Source organism: Agelaius phoeniceus, chromosome 3 (assembly GCF_051311805.1).
Source record: "Agelaius phoeniceus isolate bAgePho1 chromosome 3, bAgePho1.hap1, whole genome shotgun sequence".
Classification (NCBI taxonomy): Eukaryota; Metazoa; Chordata; class Aves; order Passeriformes; family Icteridae; genus Agelaius; species Agelaius phoeniceus.
The window spans coordinates 111,706,651-111,725,534 of NC_135267.1; the positions used below are offsets into that span (position 1 = coordinate 111,706,651).

The 18,884-nt window shown below is 53.0% G+C and overlaps 1 protein-coding gene across 1 annotated transcript; it reads left to right on the top strand.

The window, feature by feature from the left end:
* Window positions 1–2,885: 2,885 nt before the first annotated feature.
* On the top strand, window positions 2,886–8,957 carry PAX1 (paired box 1). The gene is made up of 5 exons (XM_077176329.1): window positions 2,886–2,935; window positions 3,888–4,582; window positions 5,835–5,980; window positions 6,294–6,492; window positions 8,346–8,957. The coding sequence occupies exons 1-5, from the start codon at window positions 2,886–2,888 to the stop codon at window positions 8,435–8,437; spliced, it is 1,182 nt and encodes a 393-aa protein (XP_077032444.1). The 3' UTR covers window positions 8,438–8,957.
* Window positions 8,958–18,884: the final 9,927 nt, after the last annotated feature.

The window sequence follows — 18,884 nt, forward strand, 5'->3', positions numbered from 1 at the left end:
ACCTTTCCCATCAGGAATTTTTTATTTAAAGGCTCCGGGATCCCGCTCTGGTTTTCGCTTTGAGAATCTCTGATCACAGAACGCAGAGGGATTTTTTAGGGGGAGAAAAAAAAAAAAATTCAAATGGAAAAACTCCCGGGAGGGTTTGGTGTGGTTTTAATCCGTGTGGGTTTGAGGAGCCTCTGGCAGGGAGGGATTTTACGGAAGAAAATCGCTTCTGACAAATATTATTGTTAATTATCGAAGCTGTGGCCTTGACAGACCTGACAGAGATGCTCAGAGGGAAGCTCTGGAGCAGGATTTTATTTTGCTGAGCTCTCAAACGTTCTTCTTCAGCGACCACGAAGATTTTTTGGGATCCTCCAACTCCCCGCGTTTGGGCAAAAGACTGGAGAAAAAAAATCCTGTTGGAACTTTGTGATGTCTCTGACACACAAAGCACAGGCTGAGGCACCCAGCACTTTCTGGGGGTTTTCAGAGTGTCTGATCCCACAGGATTTTCCAGTTTGGTTTGATCCCGACGGAAAAGGAGCTCCATAAACTCCTGCAAGAGCCCCAGCGTTCCTGAATCAGTAATCAATTAATAATAATAAAATAATGTAGCATACGATGGCAGTATCAGATAACAACACAACAATATAATTGTTATTGAATAATAATTCAACAGCATTATTCTATTACAGTATAATATTACTTATATTATTTTGCAATAAATAGTCGGGAATAAATACTGGTGAAACACCCAGGACCCCCTACCTTTAACTGTTCTAATCTCCAGCTGCTGCAGTGGAAAAACATCCTTGACATTCCTATCCAATATCCTTGATATTTCCATCCAATATTCCTGATAAATCTATTTAAAAATTGAAGGGGAAAAAAAAAAAGGAAAAAAAAAAAAAAAGGAAAAGCTTCCAGAGCTCCCAGCTCCTCTGGATTTTTATTCAGCAAAATTAATGACGTAAAATCGCGCCTGTCACCCGAGGCTCAGCCCGGCATAAAAATACCCACAAAATTCCAGCAGCTTTGGCAAAAACAGGGAAAATTAGGGTTTTAAAATCGCCGCATCGTGTGCAAGCCGGGAAAGAGGGGCTGGGGAAGGGAAAGAGGAGCCGGAGCAGATGGAAACCATCGCGACCAGGGCAGGGCAGGGAATGGCCAGGGGGGAGCAGATTTGGGGGTCCGGTGCTGCTCCTGGAGCTCCACAGGGAGCTGGACAGGGAGCAAATTAATTGGGATTTTCCTGCCACATCTCACCTGAGCAGCCGCCCCTTTCCTTTCCCTTCTTTTCCTCTCTTTCTTTTCCCATTCCTTTTAATAATTTTCTGTTTTCCCTTATTTTTCCTTAGTTATTCTTCTTTATCCCAATTTTAAAAACGATTTTATTTTTACTTTTATTCTCCCTTCCTTTTTTTCATTTCCCCCGCTTAACTTCCCTTCATCATCTACCTCTCTTCCCTTCTTATATTTTTTTTCCTTCTTCGTTTTCTTTTCAGGTTGATTCCCCCCATCTTTTCCTTCGTTTCTTTTCTATCATTCCTTTCCCTCTTTTTTCCCTTTCCCTTTTTGCCTCATCTCCCTTTCCACCCTCGCTATATCCAGGAGTGCATTCCTGAGGGGGCTGGATCCCGGCGATGTCCCCGGGAACCCGGCAGGGTTCGGAGACCTGCGGGGAGCAGGTGGGGAAATCTTTTCCTGCCGGGACCTTTTCCTTGGAAAAGCCTCATCCTCAGGGAGCGAGGGATGCTCCAGGGCCGTGCGGGGGAAAAGGCTCCTCCGCCGGCAGCAGGGGACCCCCAGACCTCCCCAAAAACCCATCCCCAGGGATCCGCAGTGCCGTCAGAGCCGCACCTGCCCTGCCCGGCCGCTTTTCGAGCGCTGCCATCTCACCGCCTCGGGGCTGCCCGGGGGCGCGGAGCACCGGCGGGACCCCCGCCCTGGGCCAGCCGAGGCTCCCGGGGAATGGATCCGCTGCCTTTCCCGGGGCTCCTTCCAGCACTGAGGCTGCGGTTGGATCCGGGGGTGCCCCCCGTGCCCCCTGCCCGCACATGGGGGTGACGGGCGCTGCCCCTGCCCGAGCACCCCGCTTTACACCCCCCTTTTCCAGGCGCTGCTTCCCCCCCACCCGAGCGCCCCACCCTTCCAGTCTTTTGCGGGAAACACTCACGGTCTTCCCACCGAGCTCTCCGTGAGGGGGGATAAAAATCCCCGGGAATCCCGCGGCCGCTGTCCGAGCCGCGTTGGACGGATTCACCGCCGGGCGGGGTTTTTGGGGCCGAAACAGGCGGATTTCGCCTCCAGCGGCTGGGCAGCAGCGCTTCCTCGGGGGAGCCCCCCCGGACAGGGCTCCGTGTCCCCCGAAAGCGCTCCCGTCCCGTCCCGTCCAGTCCCGCAGCCCCGGCGATGCCCCACCCGCGGCTGCCGTCGGGGCCGGAGGCGGGGCAGGTGCCTGTCCCTGTCCCTGTCCGTATCCGTGTCCCTGTCCGTGTCTGTGTTCCCGTCACTGTCCCTGTCCGTGTGCCTGTCACTGTCCCTGTCCGTGTGCCTGTCCCCGTCACCGTCCGTGTCCGTGTCCGTGTCCCTGTCCGTGTCCCTGTCCCTGTCTGTGTCCCCGTCCCCGTCACTGTCCGTGTCCGTGTCCGTGTCCGTGTCCCTGTCCGTGTCCCTGTCCCGCTTGGGAACCGCTCGGGGCGGGACGGGGGCACTCGCAGCTCGGGGGCCGTGATTCCCGCGCCGTGATTCCCCCGCCGTGTCCCCGCCGTGCCCTCCCGCAGCTCGGGGGCGCTCGGGGGGGGTCCCCGGCGGCGGCGCGGCCCCGAGGGGGCGGGCGGAGGGGGCGGCTCCCCCGGCCCCGCCGGCCGCGGCCATTTAGGAGCGGGCGGGAGCCAATGGGCGGCGGCGCCGCCGCCGTGACGGCCGCGATTGACGTGATTCCCACGTCAAATTGATCCCGAGGAGCGGCGGGGGCTCCCCGCGAGCGGGGCTCGCTCCCGGCGCCGCCAGGACCCCCCGGCCCGGCCCGGCCGCCCCCCGGGCTCTCTATGCCGGCGCTGCCCCCTCCCCGCGCCGGGCCATGGGTGAGTGCGGCCGGCCCCGCACGGGCTCCGGGACGGCTCCGGGACGGGCTCCTGGCGGAGCAGGGCACCGGGAAGGGGCAGGAGGCGGCTGGGGATGCCGGGCTGCCGTGCCCGGCCGGGAGGGCTCCGGGCTGCTCCGTCCTCCCCGCGCCTCCCTTCGCTTTCGCTCCGCTCCCTCCTTGAGATTCCTTCTCCCGTTCTCGTTCTTTTGCCTTCTCTCCTTTTGTCCCTCTCTCCTTTTTTTTTTTTTTGTGTCCTTTTTCCCCACCCTCGTCGTTTCTGACTTTTCTTTTTCTCTCATTCTTTCCCTGTCTTTCCTCCCCCTTCTTTTTTTACTGTCCCTTTTACCTCCCTTTTTTTCTGTCTATCTCTCCTTCCTCTCTTTCCTTCTTTCCTCCTTCCCCTTGGCTTTTTCTCTCTCTTTCCCCCTTCCCCTTCTCATTCTCCTTTTGCTTTTCCTTTTTCCTTTTTTCCTCCCCTTCCTTTTTTCCCCTTCCTTTCTCCCTCCCCACTTCTTCTCCCCTTTCCCTTTCCCTTTTTCCCTTTTTCCCTTTTCCTTTTTCGCTTTTCCTTTTTCCTTTTCCCCTTTTTCCCTGTTGCTTTTTCCCTTTTCCTTTTTCCCTTTTTCCTTTTTCCCTTTTCCTTTTCCCCTTTCTTTTTTTTCCTTCAACTTTCCTTCCTTTTTTCCCCCTTTCATTTTCTTCCCTTCCTTTTCCTTTCTTCCCCCCCTTTTTTTTTTCTCCTTTCCCCCTCCCTTTCTCGCTTCCCCTTCCCCCTTTCTCCCCTCTTTTCCCTCTCCCCTTCCCGCTGCAGCGCCATCCCCATCCCGCGGGCACCAGCGCCGCTCCCACCCGTGCCATGCCGGTCCGTGCCATGCCGATCCGTGCCATCCCGCCCCGCAGAGCACACCTACGGCGAGGTGAACCAGCTGGGCGGCGTCTTCGTGAACGGGCGCCCGCTGCCCAACGCCATCCGCCTGCGGATCGTGGAGCTGGCGCAGCTCGGCATCCGGCCCTGCGACATCAGCCGCCAGCTCCGCGTGTCGCACGGCTGCGTCAGCAAGATCCTGGCCCGCTACCACGAGACGGGCTCCATCCTGCCCGGGGCCATCGGCGGCAGCAAGCCGCGGGTCACCACGCCGGCCGTGGTCAAGCACATCCGCGACTACAAGCAGGGCGACCCCGGCATCTTCGCCTGGGAGATCCGCGACCGCCTGCTGGCCGACGGCGTGTGCGACAAGTACAACGTGCCCTCGGTCAGCTCCATCAGCCGCATCCTGCGCAACAAGATCGGCCCGCTGGCCCCCGCCGGGCCGCCCCCGGCCGCGCTGCCCTGCGCCCACATCTACCAGTACCCGTACCCGGGCCCCGCGGCCCCGCCGCCCGCCAAGGCCGCGCCGCACCCCGGGCCGCACCTCGGGGCCCCCCCGGTGCCGCTGCCCCGCTCGTGGCCCTCGGCGCACTCGGTCACCAACATCCTGGGCATCCGCACCTTCGTGGAGCAGGCGGGTGGGTACCGTGCGTTCCGCTCCCCGCCGCCCCTCCCGCCCTTCCTTGGGCCCGTTTTTCTGGTCGATTTAGTGTTTTTTTGGTCTCTTTGTTTTGTCTCTTTGGTTTTTTGTTCGGTTGGGTAGTTTTTTTTGTTGTTGTTTTTTGTTTGTTTGTTTCGAGGTTTTTTATTTGTTTCGGGGGTTTTTGTTTGTTCGGGGTTTTTTGTTTGTTTCGTGCCTTTTGGCTCGTTCGGGGATTTCTTTTGCTTGTTTTCGGCTTTTCGGCTTTTTATTTGGTTCGTGCCTCTTTGCTCCTTTCGTGCCTTTTTGCGTCTTTCCTTCTTTTTTATTAGTTTCAGCTTCTTAGTTTATTTCGAATTGTTGTTATTTCTTTCGGGTTTTTTGCTGTTTGTTCCGAATTTTTTTGTTTGTTTGTTTCGTATATTTTCCTTTCCCCCCCCCAACCCCCCCCAATTTTCCCCCTTTTTTTCTCCCAAGGGCCTCCCCCTGCTCCACCAGCCCGTCGGGGCGGCGGGGCCAGATGCGGCCTCGGCTCAGCCACATCTTGAACTTTTTATGAAAAATGTGGAAAATATTTTCCTAGGGATGATAGATTGCCGACCGCAAATTCGGAGCCCTGAATTTCGCTCCGCAAAGGGGGATTAAAAAAAAATAATATACACACATATATGTATGTGAAAAGGAGGGGTAGAGAGAGAAAAACAACAGGAGAGGAAAAATCGGGGAGGAAAGGGAAGAGAAGGAAACTCGGATCCGGCCTTCTGGATTTTTCCGAGGAATCTGGGAATTTTGGGGCTCCGGGAGCACCGGCAGCGCCAGGGCCGAGCCCCGCCGGCTCCAAGGGGGGACAAGCGGGCCGTGGCAGGGGGTTGCGGGTCCTTTTATCCTTCCAAAAGCCCGAGTAAATCAACCGCATGCGTTTCCCCCCGCGCAATCATTTATCCTTAAAATTCCGATGTCACTTCTCCAAATCCCCTTCGTCAGGAGAGAAATTGGAGCCCCTAAATTATCGGGGATTGGGAATTGGGAGAGGGAGGGGGGAGACGGCGAGCGGGTTTTGGGGGGGGACACCACAGCCTCTCCCCGCGCCGTGATCCCAAATTTCGGGATGCTGGAGGCAACGCGGATTCTTGTGCCCCCAGCCCCTGGGTTTACACAGCCAGGCGTTTGGAAAACAGAGGGAATTCCCTCTGTTTCACCCCAAAAGCTGCTGTGGGGAGGGGGCTCGGGGCTGACGTTTTGTTCCCCAGGGGCTCTGGCTGGCACCGAGGGGGCCGCGTACCCCCCAAAAATGGAGGAGTGGCCCAGCGTGAACAGGAGCGGCTTTCCCGGGCCGGGCCAGGCGGTCAACGGGCTGGACAAGGCTGCCATGGACGGCGACATCAAATACCCGCAGGTGAGGGCTGGGGGGACAGGAGGGGACAGGCGACATCAAATACCCGCAGGTGAGGGCTGGGGGGACAGGAGGGGACAGGCGACATCAAATACCCGCAGGTGAGGGCTGGGGGGACAGGAGGGGACAGGCGACATCAAATACCCGCAGAGGGGACAGGAGGGACAGGGGAGCGCAGCACGAGTGGGGCTGGAATGGGGCAGGGAAGGGAGAGCAGGGAGGGGCCAGGGCGGTGGGGAGAGAGGCCAGGGAGCCCCGTCCGCCCCCCGGGCGGGCTGTTCTGAGCCCCTTGTCCCCTTTGTGTCCCTGTCCCCAGCCCGGCGCGGGGCTCTCCTCCATGGGCACCTTCCTGCCGGCCTGCGCGTACCCCCCCTCCAGCCAGCCCGGCGTCTACGGCGGCTCCCCCGGCGCCTACATCGCCCCGGGCCCCCCCTGGCAGCCGCAGGGGACCCCCCTGGGCCACCACGGCCACCACGGCGAGCTGGCCATGGCCTTCAAGCAGCCCGGCGGCCAAGGTGAGCGGCGACAGCGCGGGGAGAGCGCGGGGACGGGGCCGGGAGGGAGCCCCGGCCTCAGGAGGGGCCGCCCCGCCGGGGATGGGAGCGGATCCGTCCCGGTGCCCAGCCCGGTGTTCCGCGGGTCCCCGCCGCGTTCCGGGCCGGCGTTGGGATTTCCCTGCTCGCTCGCTGGGAAGCGCCAGGGAATGGGGAGGATTGCCGGGCTGCTGGTCTCCCCCGGAATGTGGGAATGTGGGGCACAGAGCAGGGGCCTTTCCCCGCGTTTCCCCATTCCACCGATTCCAAAAAGCGGGAGCCTTTCTGGAAAAGCAGAAGCCTTGACAGGGAATCATTAATTCCTAGTAATTACCTATTAATTGTGAACAGACAGCAGTGATTTAACTATTTGTTTATAGTTATTAGTTATCATAATTAACTGTTATTTTATTTAATTGGTTCCCGGGGTTATTAATGAATAATTTCCCTCCGAACGCTCCGCCGGGAATCCCACGGGAGCAATTTGAGGCTGTCCGAGGGGGCGTTGCTTTTATCTCCCGTTAATTATTTCGCCTCATTAATAGAGCTCGATTCCCTCGTTTTAAAAATCCCGATTTTTCCGCCCTGGCTATAAAATCCCCTTCGAAATTTTTGTCATTTTCCCCGCATTATTTGACTTTCTATTATTTTAATTATTTTGCAATTAATTCCCTGTTTATTCGTCCTTTTTTATTTTGTTTTCTCTGGGGTTTAATTTTATTTGTTTTTTTCGGGTTTTTTTTGTTTGTTTGTTTCATTGATTTTTCATTTGGTTTTTAATAATTTTATTTGTTTTTTAATAGTTTTACCGTTTCTAACCTGCTGCGAGTCGTAACCTCAGCTGTGTCGGGGAGGAGCGATTGAGGGAGAAAATAAATAATTCAAACCGATTATTTAAAGATTGAAAAAAAAAAGAAAAAGAAAAAAAAAGAGAGGGAGAGAAGGAAGGAAAAGGAATTAAAAAAAAAAAACACGAGAAAGAAGGAAAGAAAAAAATAAGGATATAAAACGATCACAGCCACCTTTGCACATTTAACATATTTTCGAGATATTTAAAATTATTTGGAGTCTGAATTTTCTGATTTCCCAATTTTTAAACTGGTTTTTCCCCAGACTTTCTCTAAACCTTTGTAGGTTTTTGATATATTGGTGGGGTTTCTTTGCGTGTGGTTTTAAAATTTTTTTTTATTTTTCTCTTTTTAATTTTTTTTTAATTTTCCCATTTTTTTCCTTTGGATCGGTTTTCTTGTTCTGCCAGTTGGAAAACTGGATTAAAATTGGATTGTTGGATTATCTGGCAAACGAGCTGGAGGAGGAAGGGTAGGGTGGGCTGGGAGTACCTGTAGCGAGTGGGAAAATGGGAAAAGGCTGGAAAGAAGGAAGGACAACCCAGCCAGACCATTTTAGCCCTTTCCCAATTTCCTGGATTTCCCCCGAAACCCCTCCCTGCTTATCCCCGTGCCTCCAGGGATAAATATCCTGGTCCCTGAAAGCAGAATTCCCGAGGGCTGAGCTGGGGTGGGACGGAGCTCAGCAGGAATTCCGTCACCTCGGGAATGGTGGCACGGTCCTGTCCCCTTCCCCTCCCTCCCCGGCACAGTCCCCTCTCAGGACACCCCAAATTTTAGGAATTTTTAGGGATGCGCTCCGTGCGTGGCTGGGGCTGGTCGGGGCCGCCCCGCGTCCCTGGCGGTGCCACCGGCGCTGTCGCTGTCACCGGCGGGTCACGGTCGCTGCTGGGGGCTCTCGAGGCGGTTTTTGGGGCGTCCCCCCGTGCTCGGAGCGCCTCCATCCCCTGCCTCGCCCGTCCTTTTTCCCTCTCCCCCTTCCTGCAGGGGTGGACAGGAAACCGCCCAGCCCCGCGGGGAAAGCTCCGGAGCCCCTGAGCGCCATCCATGGAATCTCCATCCCGACCTCCTCGTCCTAGAGCCGCCGAGCAGCTGCCCAGGGACTCTTGGAGCCTTGGAATGAGCTCCTGCAGCCCGGAGTGGGGACGCGGGGACAGCCCGGGCGGTGACAGGTGACTTTCTGCCTCGGCAAATCCCCGGCAGGACATTCCCGGAGGGACGCTTAGCCTCCATTGGATCGGAAAGGGATGACGGAAGAGACTCTTCGGTCTTCCTTCTTTATTTTATTTTATTTTATTGTATTTTCTCCCCCTTGCTTTCAGTTTTTCCTTCTCCTCCCCCATACCTCCCGAGGACTGTTGGATGCCGTGATTCCCTCCGTCCCCAGGCACTGCCGGGAGCATTCCCGGCTCTGTCCCAGCCCAGGGGAGCAATTCCCGGCTTCCCCAAGGAGCATCCTCCGTGCTGGAGCCCTTTCTCCAGCCCCTTCCCAGTGCCTCTGCCCCGGGATGGAAATGGACCAAAAGTGCCAGGACGTTTTACGGGATATTTCTATAATAAGGAACCTTAATAAAAAGCGACAACCGTGGGCACACTGCAGTGACCTCCCTCCCTCTCTCCCTCCCTCAGGGTGAGCACCTTCCCTCCTCCAGAGCTCTCCGGGAGCGGGAGGACTCTCTAGGATCCCTTGGAATCGCTCCCTGAGCTTCCTCCCGGCGTTCTCCCGCATCCCGGGGCTCCGTGGCCCCCTCCCCGCCGCATCACCGGGCCCGGGGCGCTGCCCACGGCCGGGGCGCTGTCCCCGTGTCCCCGCGCTGCTGCCGGGCAGCCGGCCGGGATGCGCTCGGGACCGGGTTTCGCATTCCCTGGCTCCTCCAGCTGGCGTCGGTCCCTCCATTGTGTGGGAAGGGGCAGGTCCTGCAGCGGGGCAGGGAGGGAAGATCCTGGCAGGAGAAAACACGCCGGGATTGCTGCGGAGAGGGCGTCCCGGTGGGAAGGAGGGAGGGAGGGAACCGGGAGGTGCCAACGCAGCCCAGCCCGGGACACGATTCTGTCTCCAGCCTCGGCGTGGCAAAACTCGGTTCTGCCTCTGCTAAAGCCGGGCTTGATTCCCACTGCAGAGCTCGGCAGGGAGGGAAGCCGGGAAATGCAAGGAGGTGAGAGCACAGTCCCAGGGCAGGATCTGCAGCCCGACTGCGGCTGAGTGGATTTTAGGGATGTGAGGATGGAGGAGACACCTGAAACGGAGGAGGAGTGGCCCTGGCCCGTCCCCTGCCGGGTTTATCCATTAAAAGCCGCATTCCAGCGTGTGGAAGAGCAGCTTTGGGAATGTTGAGGGACAGCAAAACCCTTTAAGTGTGGTGTTTGCTGTGTGCCAGTTCTCAGCATCCGCTGGGGCTCCTCATCTCTGCATTCCAGGCAGGGATGTCCCTCTGGATATGGGACTGGGGCTTTGGGATGAGCAAGGCACCGGTGCTGGAGTCAGATCCTTCCCCCTTCTGGTCCTGCTGGGATGTGACTCCTCATTCCCCTATCCCAGGCAGGGATATGCCTGTGGATACGGGACTGGGGGCTCTGGGATGTGCTAGGCTGGAGTCAGATCCTTTCCATTCTTGTCCTGCCGGGATGGTGCACGAACCCCTGAGTTATTCCCTTCCAAGACTGCCATGGACCTGCCAAAACCCTGGAAAAACACCTGGATGCTGAGCACAGCCTCAGGGCAAAGGTGGCCATTCCTGGGCACTCCCTGGCTGTGATTAAAAATACCATTTTCATGATTTCCTGTGGAGAAGGGGTTTTCTCCTTAAACGTCCCCAAAATATTTCCCTGTGCCCAGCAGAATTCCTGGGGCAGGCAGAGCCACCAAAAACCCCAATCCAGAGGCCCTAAACCAGCTGGCACCTGTTAGGAGGGTCCGGGACATTGTGGCTTGGGATTCCCAGGGAGGAGGGATAAAGGAGGAGCTTTGCTGGGGGGGGGGAGAACACCCTCAGGACTTGTATTCCCATGGGGGCATGGGGAAAATCCCCGGGGAAATTCAATGCCTGCACCATGCACCTCAGCTCATGGAAAATCCTGGGAGTGGAGACCCGACCCCCCCCCCCAAAAAAAAAAAAATCCCCAAAATAAATAAAATAAAATAAAATGGGGTTTTAAAATCCCCAAAATAAATAAAATAAAATAAAATGGGGTTTTTAGGCAGGGTGAGGTGAGGTGATCCAGCCTGACAGGATCTAGGGAAAATTGGACTTGATGGGAGCAAAACTTTTGGAATTGATGGGAACAAAGCGAGGGGGTGGAAACAATCAGCTCTGACACTTCTGCAGCCATGATCCTGTCAAAATCGATCCCATCCTGCGGAACACGGCAATTCCAATGGAATGGGGTTTGCAGTCTGGAAAAAAAATGAGGCTGGAGCCGTTTCCATCAGCTCTACCTCCTCCATATATCTTTAGCACCCTTTGGAGAGCACAGAGCAGGACGGGGAATGTTACTGGAGACTTGCTGCTGGACCCCAGATTGATTTCTTTCCTGGTGTGTTTGGAATCCTAAGGATTTAAACCCATCCCTCTGCTGTAGGAAGGGGCTGGGGGACTGGGGCTTGCAGATGTTTGGCACCAGCACAGGGTCTGCTTTTCCAGGATTCCAGCGCCCCTCACTCCGGGTTGTGGCTGGAGAAGCTGGAAGGGGCTGGAGGGGATCTCCTCAGAGATCAGGGATGGCCCAGGGAAGATCCAGGCTCATCATCCTGTGGGTGATCCCAAGGTACCAAAGACGGGGCCCAGGCTGGAAAAGAGCTGATCTAAAGTTCCAAAAGTCAGATTGGTGCAAATCCTTTGGGTTCTTTGGAGCTAAATCCTCCTCCTTGTGCAGGAACTTGGAAAAATCCGTGCCCAGCTCTCCAGAGAAGCTGCAAATCCCCCCCTCGTTTGCAGGGTTATAAACCTGCCCACAACTCCTTAAGTTGCACTTGGAAATGGGAATTTGATTCCCAGCTCCCTCAGGCACTTCATAACGTTCCCTCTTAATAGGGAGTTTTTCATTTTCGGGGAATCCAGCAGGTTTTTACCTCTGGAAACCTTCCCCAAAAGTTTTCTGCTGCTCCCAGCCCATGGCCCAGGAGAATCCCACCTCATTTCCCAGCGAGAGGCTGGAGAAGGGGCTTTTATTCCCTGGAGCTGCTGGGAGAGGTTTGGAATGGAAAGGTTTTGAGGGGAAGGGTCAAGGATCGGTCTGGGATGCGTTGGATCAGCCCTTCCCTGGGATTGAACGGCTGCAGGAGTGCGGCCCTGGAGGAGTTTTGACAGAACTCTCCATAATTTGTAGAAAACTGGGGATGATAAATGGCAGGAAAAAATTTCCCCGAACCCTAATAATAGTTTCACTCCACCACCAAGCAGCTCTGTGGCTTTGGGGTTCCTTGCAGAAGCTTCCATGGATTTGGGAGGAATTGTGAAGGAAGATCAATGACTCGGCTGACAAAACTTTTCTTCCTTGTTATTACTGATAGGAATTTAATCATTCCCATGGGGAAAACCTCCCTCCTCCTTGCCATCCCATCTCCTGCAGCAGGAATATGAAAGTCCTTTTAATCCCAAAGTTATATGGACCTGGCAAGGAGCAGCGAAGCTTTCACTCCTGGAGATATCCCCGTTTTGGCACCGTGATCCCAGAAAATGATGTCATGTGGGATTTCTGTGCCAGAGTTTTCCCTTTCTTCTTCGGATTTGTGGCGATGTCAAAGTTCTTCTCTGGAGCAGGTCTGGTTTTAATATTCCATATTTACGTTTTTCATTTCGGGGCTGGCTGGAGCCTCCGTCGGTCCCAACCTTGCGGATGACGCTGGAAGGAGCGAGGAAGAGGAGCTGGGATGGATTGATGGGCACTGTTGGATTCCCAGACCTTGGGAAGTGGCCCTCAAATAGTCCCTGCTCATTCCTCAGGAGCTGTAATTCCCTCTGCTCTGTTCCACTGCTGTTCCTGTGCCCCTTCCCACAGGGAACATCTCCCCTTGCCAGGAAGGGGCTTGGAGCTGATCCTGGAGCTGCCAAGCCTCATGAATCCATGAAAAATCCCTGGGAAGTGAAAGACCCAGGGTCCTGAAGGATCCATGCCCTGTGGGATGGTGAGGAGCACAGTTTGCCAAAGATTTTCCTGATCCTAGGAGGAGACAGGAGGCTCATGGAGGTGGATCCACATTCCTTGGGCTGCTTGATGCTCCCATGGGATAAAGTGGGAATGAACCGGGCAGCGTTGGAGAATCCCAGCTGCCCAAATCTTTTCCTGCAGGAACACTCTGGAGGCAGCAGGGAATTCGTCTTTTGGCTCCCTTGGATTGCCAGAGCCATATTTTAAGGCTGGGAATGGCTGTCAGCATCCAGGCACTGCCCCTGGAGCAAATGAGACAGGAGGCAAGGTTAGGTTATGGATGAGGCCGCTCCAAAGCCTCTCCTGGAGAACCAGAGGTTTGGGGAAAGGGATGAAATGTGCTAGGAGGAAAAAAAAAAACCCAGTAAAGTGCTGGAAATCTGCTGGAAAGGGAGGATAAAATTCCCTCTGGCAGGAACTTGGTTGCTCTTGGAGGCAGCCGGTGAATTCCAAAGCCACATCCCTCAAAGCCAACGCCCCACCCAGAACTGGCAGCAAAGGGCCCTGTGTCTGTGGGGTTTGGAAGTACATCCATAAGGGATTCCCAGCTTGGATCTTGGGTGAATTCTATCCTTCCAGGAGGGCCTGGAGACCTCAAGCAAGGCTGAAGGGGGAGGTGAGAAACCACTGAGGGAGTCCATGGAAGGATGGTTGGAATTCCCTGCATTTCACCTGCTGGGTTGATCCCAAGACCCTTCCAAGGAGTTTTGCACCTCCAGGAACTTCCCTGCCTCGTGAACATTCCCTTTCCTTCATTCCACCTTGGATGAGGCAGGGCCACCTGGGCTCTATCCACTCTGGGAATCACCTCCAGGAAAAATTCCATGCCAGAAAGAGCTTCCAGAGCCAGAGCTGTCAAACTCCATCTTGCTCTGGGATTAAATTCCCTCCCGTCTCCCAAGCAATAGCAAAACACCAACACTATGGAAAAGCTGTCAGGAATCCGATTGTTTTCCAAACACCACGGATCCCTCTCCATTTCAAGGAATGAGTGAGGTTGCTTTTTGAGCTTGGGAGGATTGAGTAAGCACAAAGATTCCCAAACAAAACTCCGTCGTTGCAGGGAAACAGGGAAGCAGCAGGGTTAGGAGTACCCTGAACGCGGAATTCTAACTTCAAAAAACCCCCATCCCTAAAAAGAGTTAAAGGAGCAGCAAACATTTCATCCTGAGTAGCGCGGGGTTGGAAAGGGATCGGCTTTTAAGGGAATTGCCCATAACCACAACAATATTTGGGGGCTGAGCAGAGCCTAGATTGGGTGCAGATGTTCCGCTGGCACTCGCATGCATCCCGAAGGAGAAAATTCCCTTTTTTCCTGGAGTGCCCGGCACTCTGGAGTCGCCTGAGCTTTACAAACTGATTATGAACACTAATTACCTGCTCTGCTGCAAGGCTGGGCTGTGCGCTTGGGCCAAGCTTTGCAAAGCCCAGGGCTGGGCCTGCCCCGGCTCCCATTCCACGTCCAGGCATTTTTAGGAGCAGAATGTGCTGATTTGTCCAAAATGCCAATTCCTCTGTTAACCCTCCCACTCCCGTTCCAAACATCCCGGGGCAGCTGAGGCTGGAAAGTTTTGGGGGTTCCCTGTGCTTTTTCCCACTTCCATTCCAATATTTTGTGGGATTCCCTGAGCTTTCATTGCTGTGGAGAAAGGAGACGCCTTAACTCTTCCCTTTACCCTCTCCCATTGATTTTTCCATGGAATCACCAGGGTTTCAGGCTCTGGGTGAGGCAAAGAGGTTTGGGATCACCTTGACAGCGCCAATGCGTTGTTTCAAATATTCCTATTCCAAATCTTTTTTCTGTAATTCCTGCAGGGAATAGTGCCAGAGTAATGCGATACAGAGGAAATACTCCCATTAAAACAGAGCCCGGGCTTTGGGAATGAAGGACCCAGGCAAAGACCAGGAAAATCCAGCTCAAGGGCTGCTCAGGGAACTCTTTTATGGGAGACATTCTGCAGGGAATGGCTCTGGAGCAGGAGAGGGATTTTTCACTCTATCCACGGTATTAATTCCAAGGGCTGGGAGCGGATTGGAGCCTGGAATGTGCTTCCCAGGTTAATAAATCTCCACAGGTTTATTGTCCAGGATAAAACCCATTTTCCTCAGCAAATAACCAGGATCATTCAGGGTTAGAGCCATTCCTCAGGAAATGCTTCATAACCAACATTTTTATTGGTATCCAAGGAAATTCCTGTTCCAAGGAACACGGGCCTGTAACTTTTATCTGCCTTTAAAACAAAATCTGTTATCTTTTATGGCCACTTCCAGAGAGTCCCACTATCACTTTCCATAAAATTCAACAACATTCCTCCTCCAGCCTGGAAAATCAAGACCAGAGCTGGGGGGAAAGCGAAAATGTTTCTTTTTTCGGGAATATTTTAGGAATTTCTGAGTTGTTTCCATTTCAAAACCTCTGCACCCAGCTGGGGCCTGGCAGAGCCCCCTCGGATGCTGCCGCTGATTCCTCTGGAATTGCTTTAGAATTATTTTGGAGGATGAGGTTTCCACAACATCCTCAGCCTGAGCTGTGGTCCTGCTTTTCCTGCCATGTGCAAACGTCCCAATAAAAGCATTTTCACCCCGGATTGTGTTTCAGGTGAATCCATGGATCCCTCCCTTAATCATGGCATTGGTTCTCTGCATGATCCCTGTGGGTCTCTCAGGTTTGTGGTGGGATTCAACCTTGGATCATTCCCGCCACAGGTGTCCTGCTTTTTGAGGAATTTTTGCCAAGAGATCATTCCCTTTCCTGATGCCACAGGAGCGACACCACAAACCAGCAACTTTCTCCCTATTTTTTCCCTCACCTCCCCGTTTTTTTGGGATGGACTGAGCCCAATATCCCATTCCCACACAGCTCCAAGCACCGCAGGGAACCCGCTCTCCTCCAGAGCCATTTCCCCATGTCCATTAGCCAATGCTTCATGGAACCACCCCATAAATAACCAGCCATGGGGAGAGACTGGGAGCTCATTAAATCCATGGAAGTTTCCTCTGGGAAGCCAGGATTTTTTTCCTTGTGCCTTTGAAAGTCTTCGAGAGTGGCTCAGGATGGGACACAATTAACAACAAACCTCCCAAAATATTAATTTTCCTTGTTGGAATTATCCCACCCAGCCTGAGCCTGGGCCAGCACCTGCTGGAGAGAATGGGTTGGATCCCTTGGGAATGGGAAGAGGGATTGGAGCCTCGTGTTTGTTTTTTTCAGGCAGCGCTTCCCAAAATCAGGCTCAGGGTGGGAGAGACTCCCACAGGCCTCCCTTCCTGCACGGAAAGTGCTGGAATGGAAGGGCCGCTCCCTTTCCATGCAATGCTTGCTTCCCCAAAAAATACAGAATACTGAGCAAGGATAAAAAATACCCAGGCAGTTATGGATGGAATGAGGATTATTTGTAGGAAAGATTAATGCTCCAAAGGTCGCCGAAGCCTCTGGAACATCCCACAAGTCCTCAGACTCATCGCTATTGGAAGTGATGGTTCAATATTCCACAGAAAATATGGAGCCTCTGAGAAAGAGATGAGGGGTTTTTTAAATGGAATCATAAAAAAACCCGGCGTTTCTCCAAGCAGGAATGTGATTTATGGAGTGAAAGCTGGGATAGATGGGAAATAGGTCATTGATAAATCAGAAACCAGCTTGGGCAGGACATGGAAAAATGCTTAAGTGGGATGAATTTTCCCAAATTAAGCCAGGCTCCTAAATTTCCTTGGATCCTGGTTAATAAAACTGATATGCTGGATATTCCAGGGGGGATGGATTCCTGAGCAGAACGTGCTCCGTCCGCTGGAAAATCTGATGGAAGGCAGCTCCAAGGTTCTGAGCCTTCCATAGGCATAGGTCCTGAGCCCTGGAATTGTCTGCTCTCTGGGAAATGAGGGATCCAAAGCACCAGAATGTGCCCACAAATCCCAGATATGTCCTGGACTTTCTTCCCTCCAGAGCAGGGAAATCGGAGAATACTGAGGATGAGCAGGGGGTGTGGATGGGATGGTGATGATCCATGCTAGGATGCTGAAGGAATTCCTGCTAACTCCTGGAATTGTGCAGGAAGTTCGCAGTAACGTGTGCCCAGGTGCTTGTGGAAGCCACTCATTCATAAATCCTGGAAAAAGGCAATGGAATTCCAGTTGTTTTAACTGGTAACATCCCAATTTCTATTTTAACTGGTGCAATCCCAGAATTTATTTTAATAGAGATATCCATGAAACTGGAATAAAATAATACTATATTTAAATACTAATTAATTAATTAATTAATCAATCTGATATAATTTAATATTTTCCATAATTTTTGGTATAAATTAATTTAGGCATTATTGTTATTGACTCACCTGGCCCAGCTTTTCCCTACAAACTTCCCAGTTTGGAGGGAAAACCAAGAAATGCTTCCTAAAGCTACCTGGGAGGAAAATTGGGATGGGCAGTGCATTCCTGGATTCCAAGGTATCCAAGGAGCACTGGAGTTAATTAAAGCACCTGGAAGGAGCCAGATCTCCAGATAATTCCTTGAAATCCCCTGAAGACCTGAGAAATGCCAGCAACAAATGCTGGGAGGAGCTGGGATTCGTTATCTCCTGGGATTAAATTCCCCCATTGATCCATGTGGGAGCACGGCCAGGATAATTCCTGAATCCTGGAGCAGTGATATGGGGGCAGAAATGCACTTTTAGGGAAGGATTGTTTTCCACAGGAAACTGTCCCAGCAAAGAGAATTTAGGAATTGCACTTTGGCCAGGGTGCATCACTTTCCTCCTGGAATGATGTGGATTCCTGGGAATGGGGACACCTCCCGTGACCACAATGGTTAGCAGGGAATTCCCAGCGCAGGGAATGGGAAGGATCTTAAAGCTCATCCCATTCCATCCTGCCATGGACACCTCCCACTATCCCAGGGTGTTCCAAGCCCCATCCAGCCTGGCCTCAGACACTTCCAGGGATGGGGCAGCCATGGATGGTCTGGGAATTCCATTCCAGTCCCTCCCCACCTTCCCAAGGAAGGATTTTTCCTTAATACCTCACCACCTTCCTCTCCACTTCCATGTGTTGTCCCACTATCCAAGAGGGCTCCTCTCCCCCTCCCATTCCCATCCCAAAGAAGGAACACCGAGATCTCCCCCTACCATAAAAGCCTTGGAAAAGCTGAGCCCACAGTGGATTTTTTGGCCAAAAAAAAATCCCAGCACATTTTGAATCCCAACTTTTTGGGGGAAAATCTCCAATCCCAACTGTGTCACGCTGGGTCAGCCTGAACCATCCCGAGGGCTTCGTTTGGTTTTCCCGAATTATTGAACTCTTTTGTTCTTCAATTTGGGTCAAATCGGGAATAAACAAATGCTTTTGGGAACAAAAGGTTTTGCTTGGGAAATGTCAAATGTTTTACCGAGCCTGCAGTGAAATGTTTTGACATTCCCTCAAAAAAGAAAGGGAAAATCCGTGCTTTCTCCGAGCTGGAATCAATAGCTGAGCTTGACCCTGAAGTGTGAAGAGTTTCTCTTTTCTTCTGCAATTTTATTTTTCTTTAATGGATTTGCTTTCATTGGCAAATGAAAAAATCTCCTAAGCCTAAGTGCAATTCTGCTCCAGAATCCATGCAGGATTCCAGGTGGGATCTCACCAGAATTCCCACTCCCCTGCTGCAGGATCGGCCTGGGATTGGGCAGATTCCCAAAAAAAAAGGAAAAGAAAAGCCTCATTGGGGACGTATTTCAATCTTTATTTCTGTCTCCCTGAATTTTCCCCTGTGCTTGACAAATGGACAGAAATTCTGGGATGAAAGGGAAGGACAGAGGGAGAGAAGGGAAAACAAGGAGAGCGTTAAGGATAACAAATGGAATAAATCTCATCAGGAAATAATCAAAGGCAATGTCCCTTGCTCCAGATGCCGGAATGTTTGGCAAATCCCATGGGAAGAGAAAGGTATCCTGGACTGAGTTGCCTTCTCTGGGATGCTGGGGCTTCCCAAGCTGCAGAGATGGATTTGGGGCTGGAAAATCCTGCATGCACAGCAAGCTGGGATGCAATTCCCAGTGATCTGGGATATAATCCTGTATCCCCCTGTTTTGCCAGCTATGGCACAGCAAGTGGGACTGAGGATGATGATGGGTGTTTTCCTCCCAAAAACCCCCAGATTTAGTGATATTCCCTGGAAAACCCTGCTATGGAGTAGCAGCCCCCATTCCCAGCCATCCCAATTTCCCCAGCAAAGCCAGGTGTGTTAACTGGATTTTTCCAAAACTTCATTTTTCCCAACCATGACATCATTTCCTCGCTGCTTTCAGCAGACGGATCCAACAAATGTTTCCTATTTTTCCTCGGGATTCAATCCCGAGATGGGCTCTGGCCTTGGCAGGAATTGAAATTTATGGCATTTAGGGA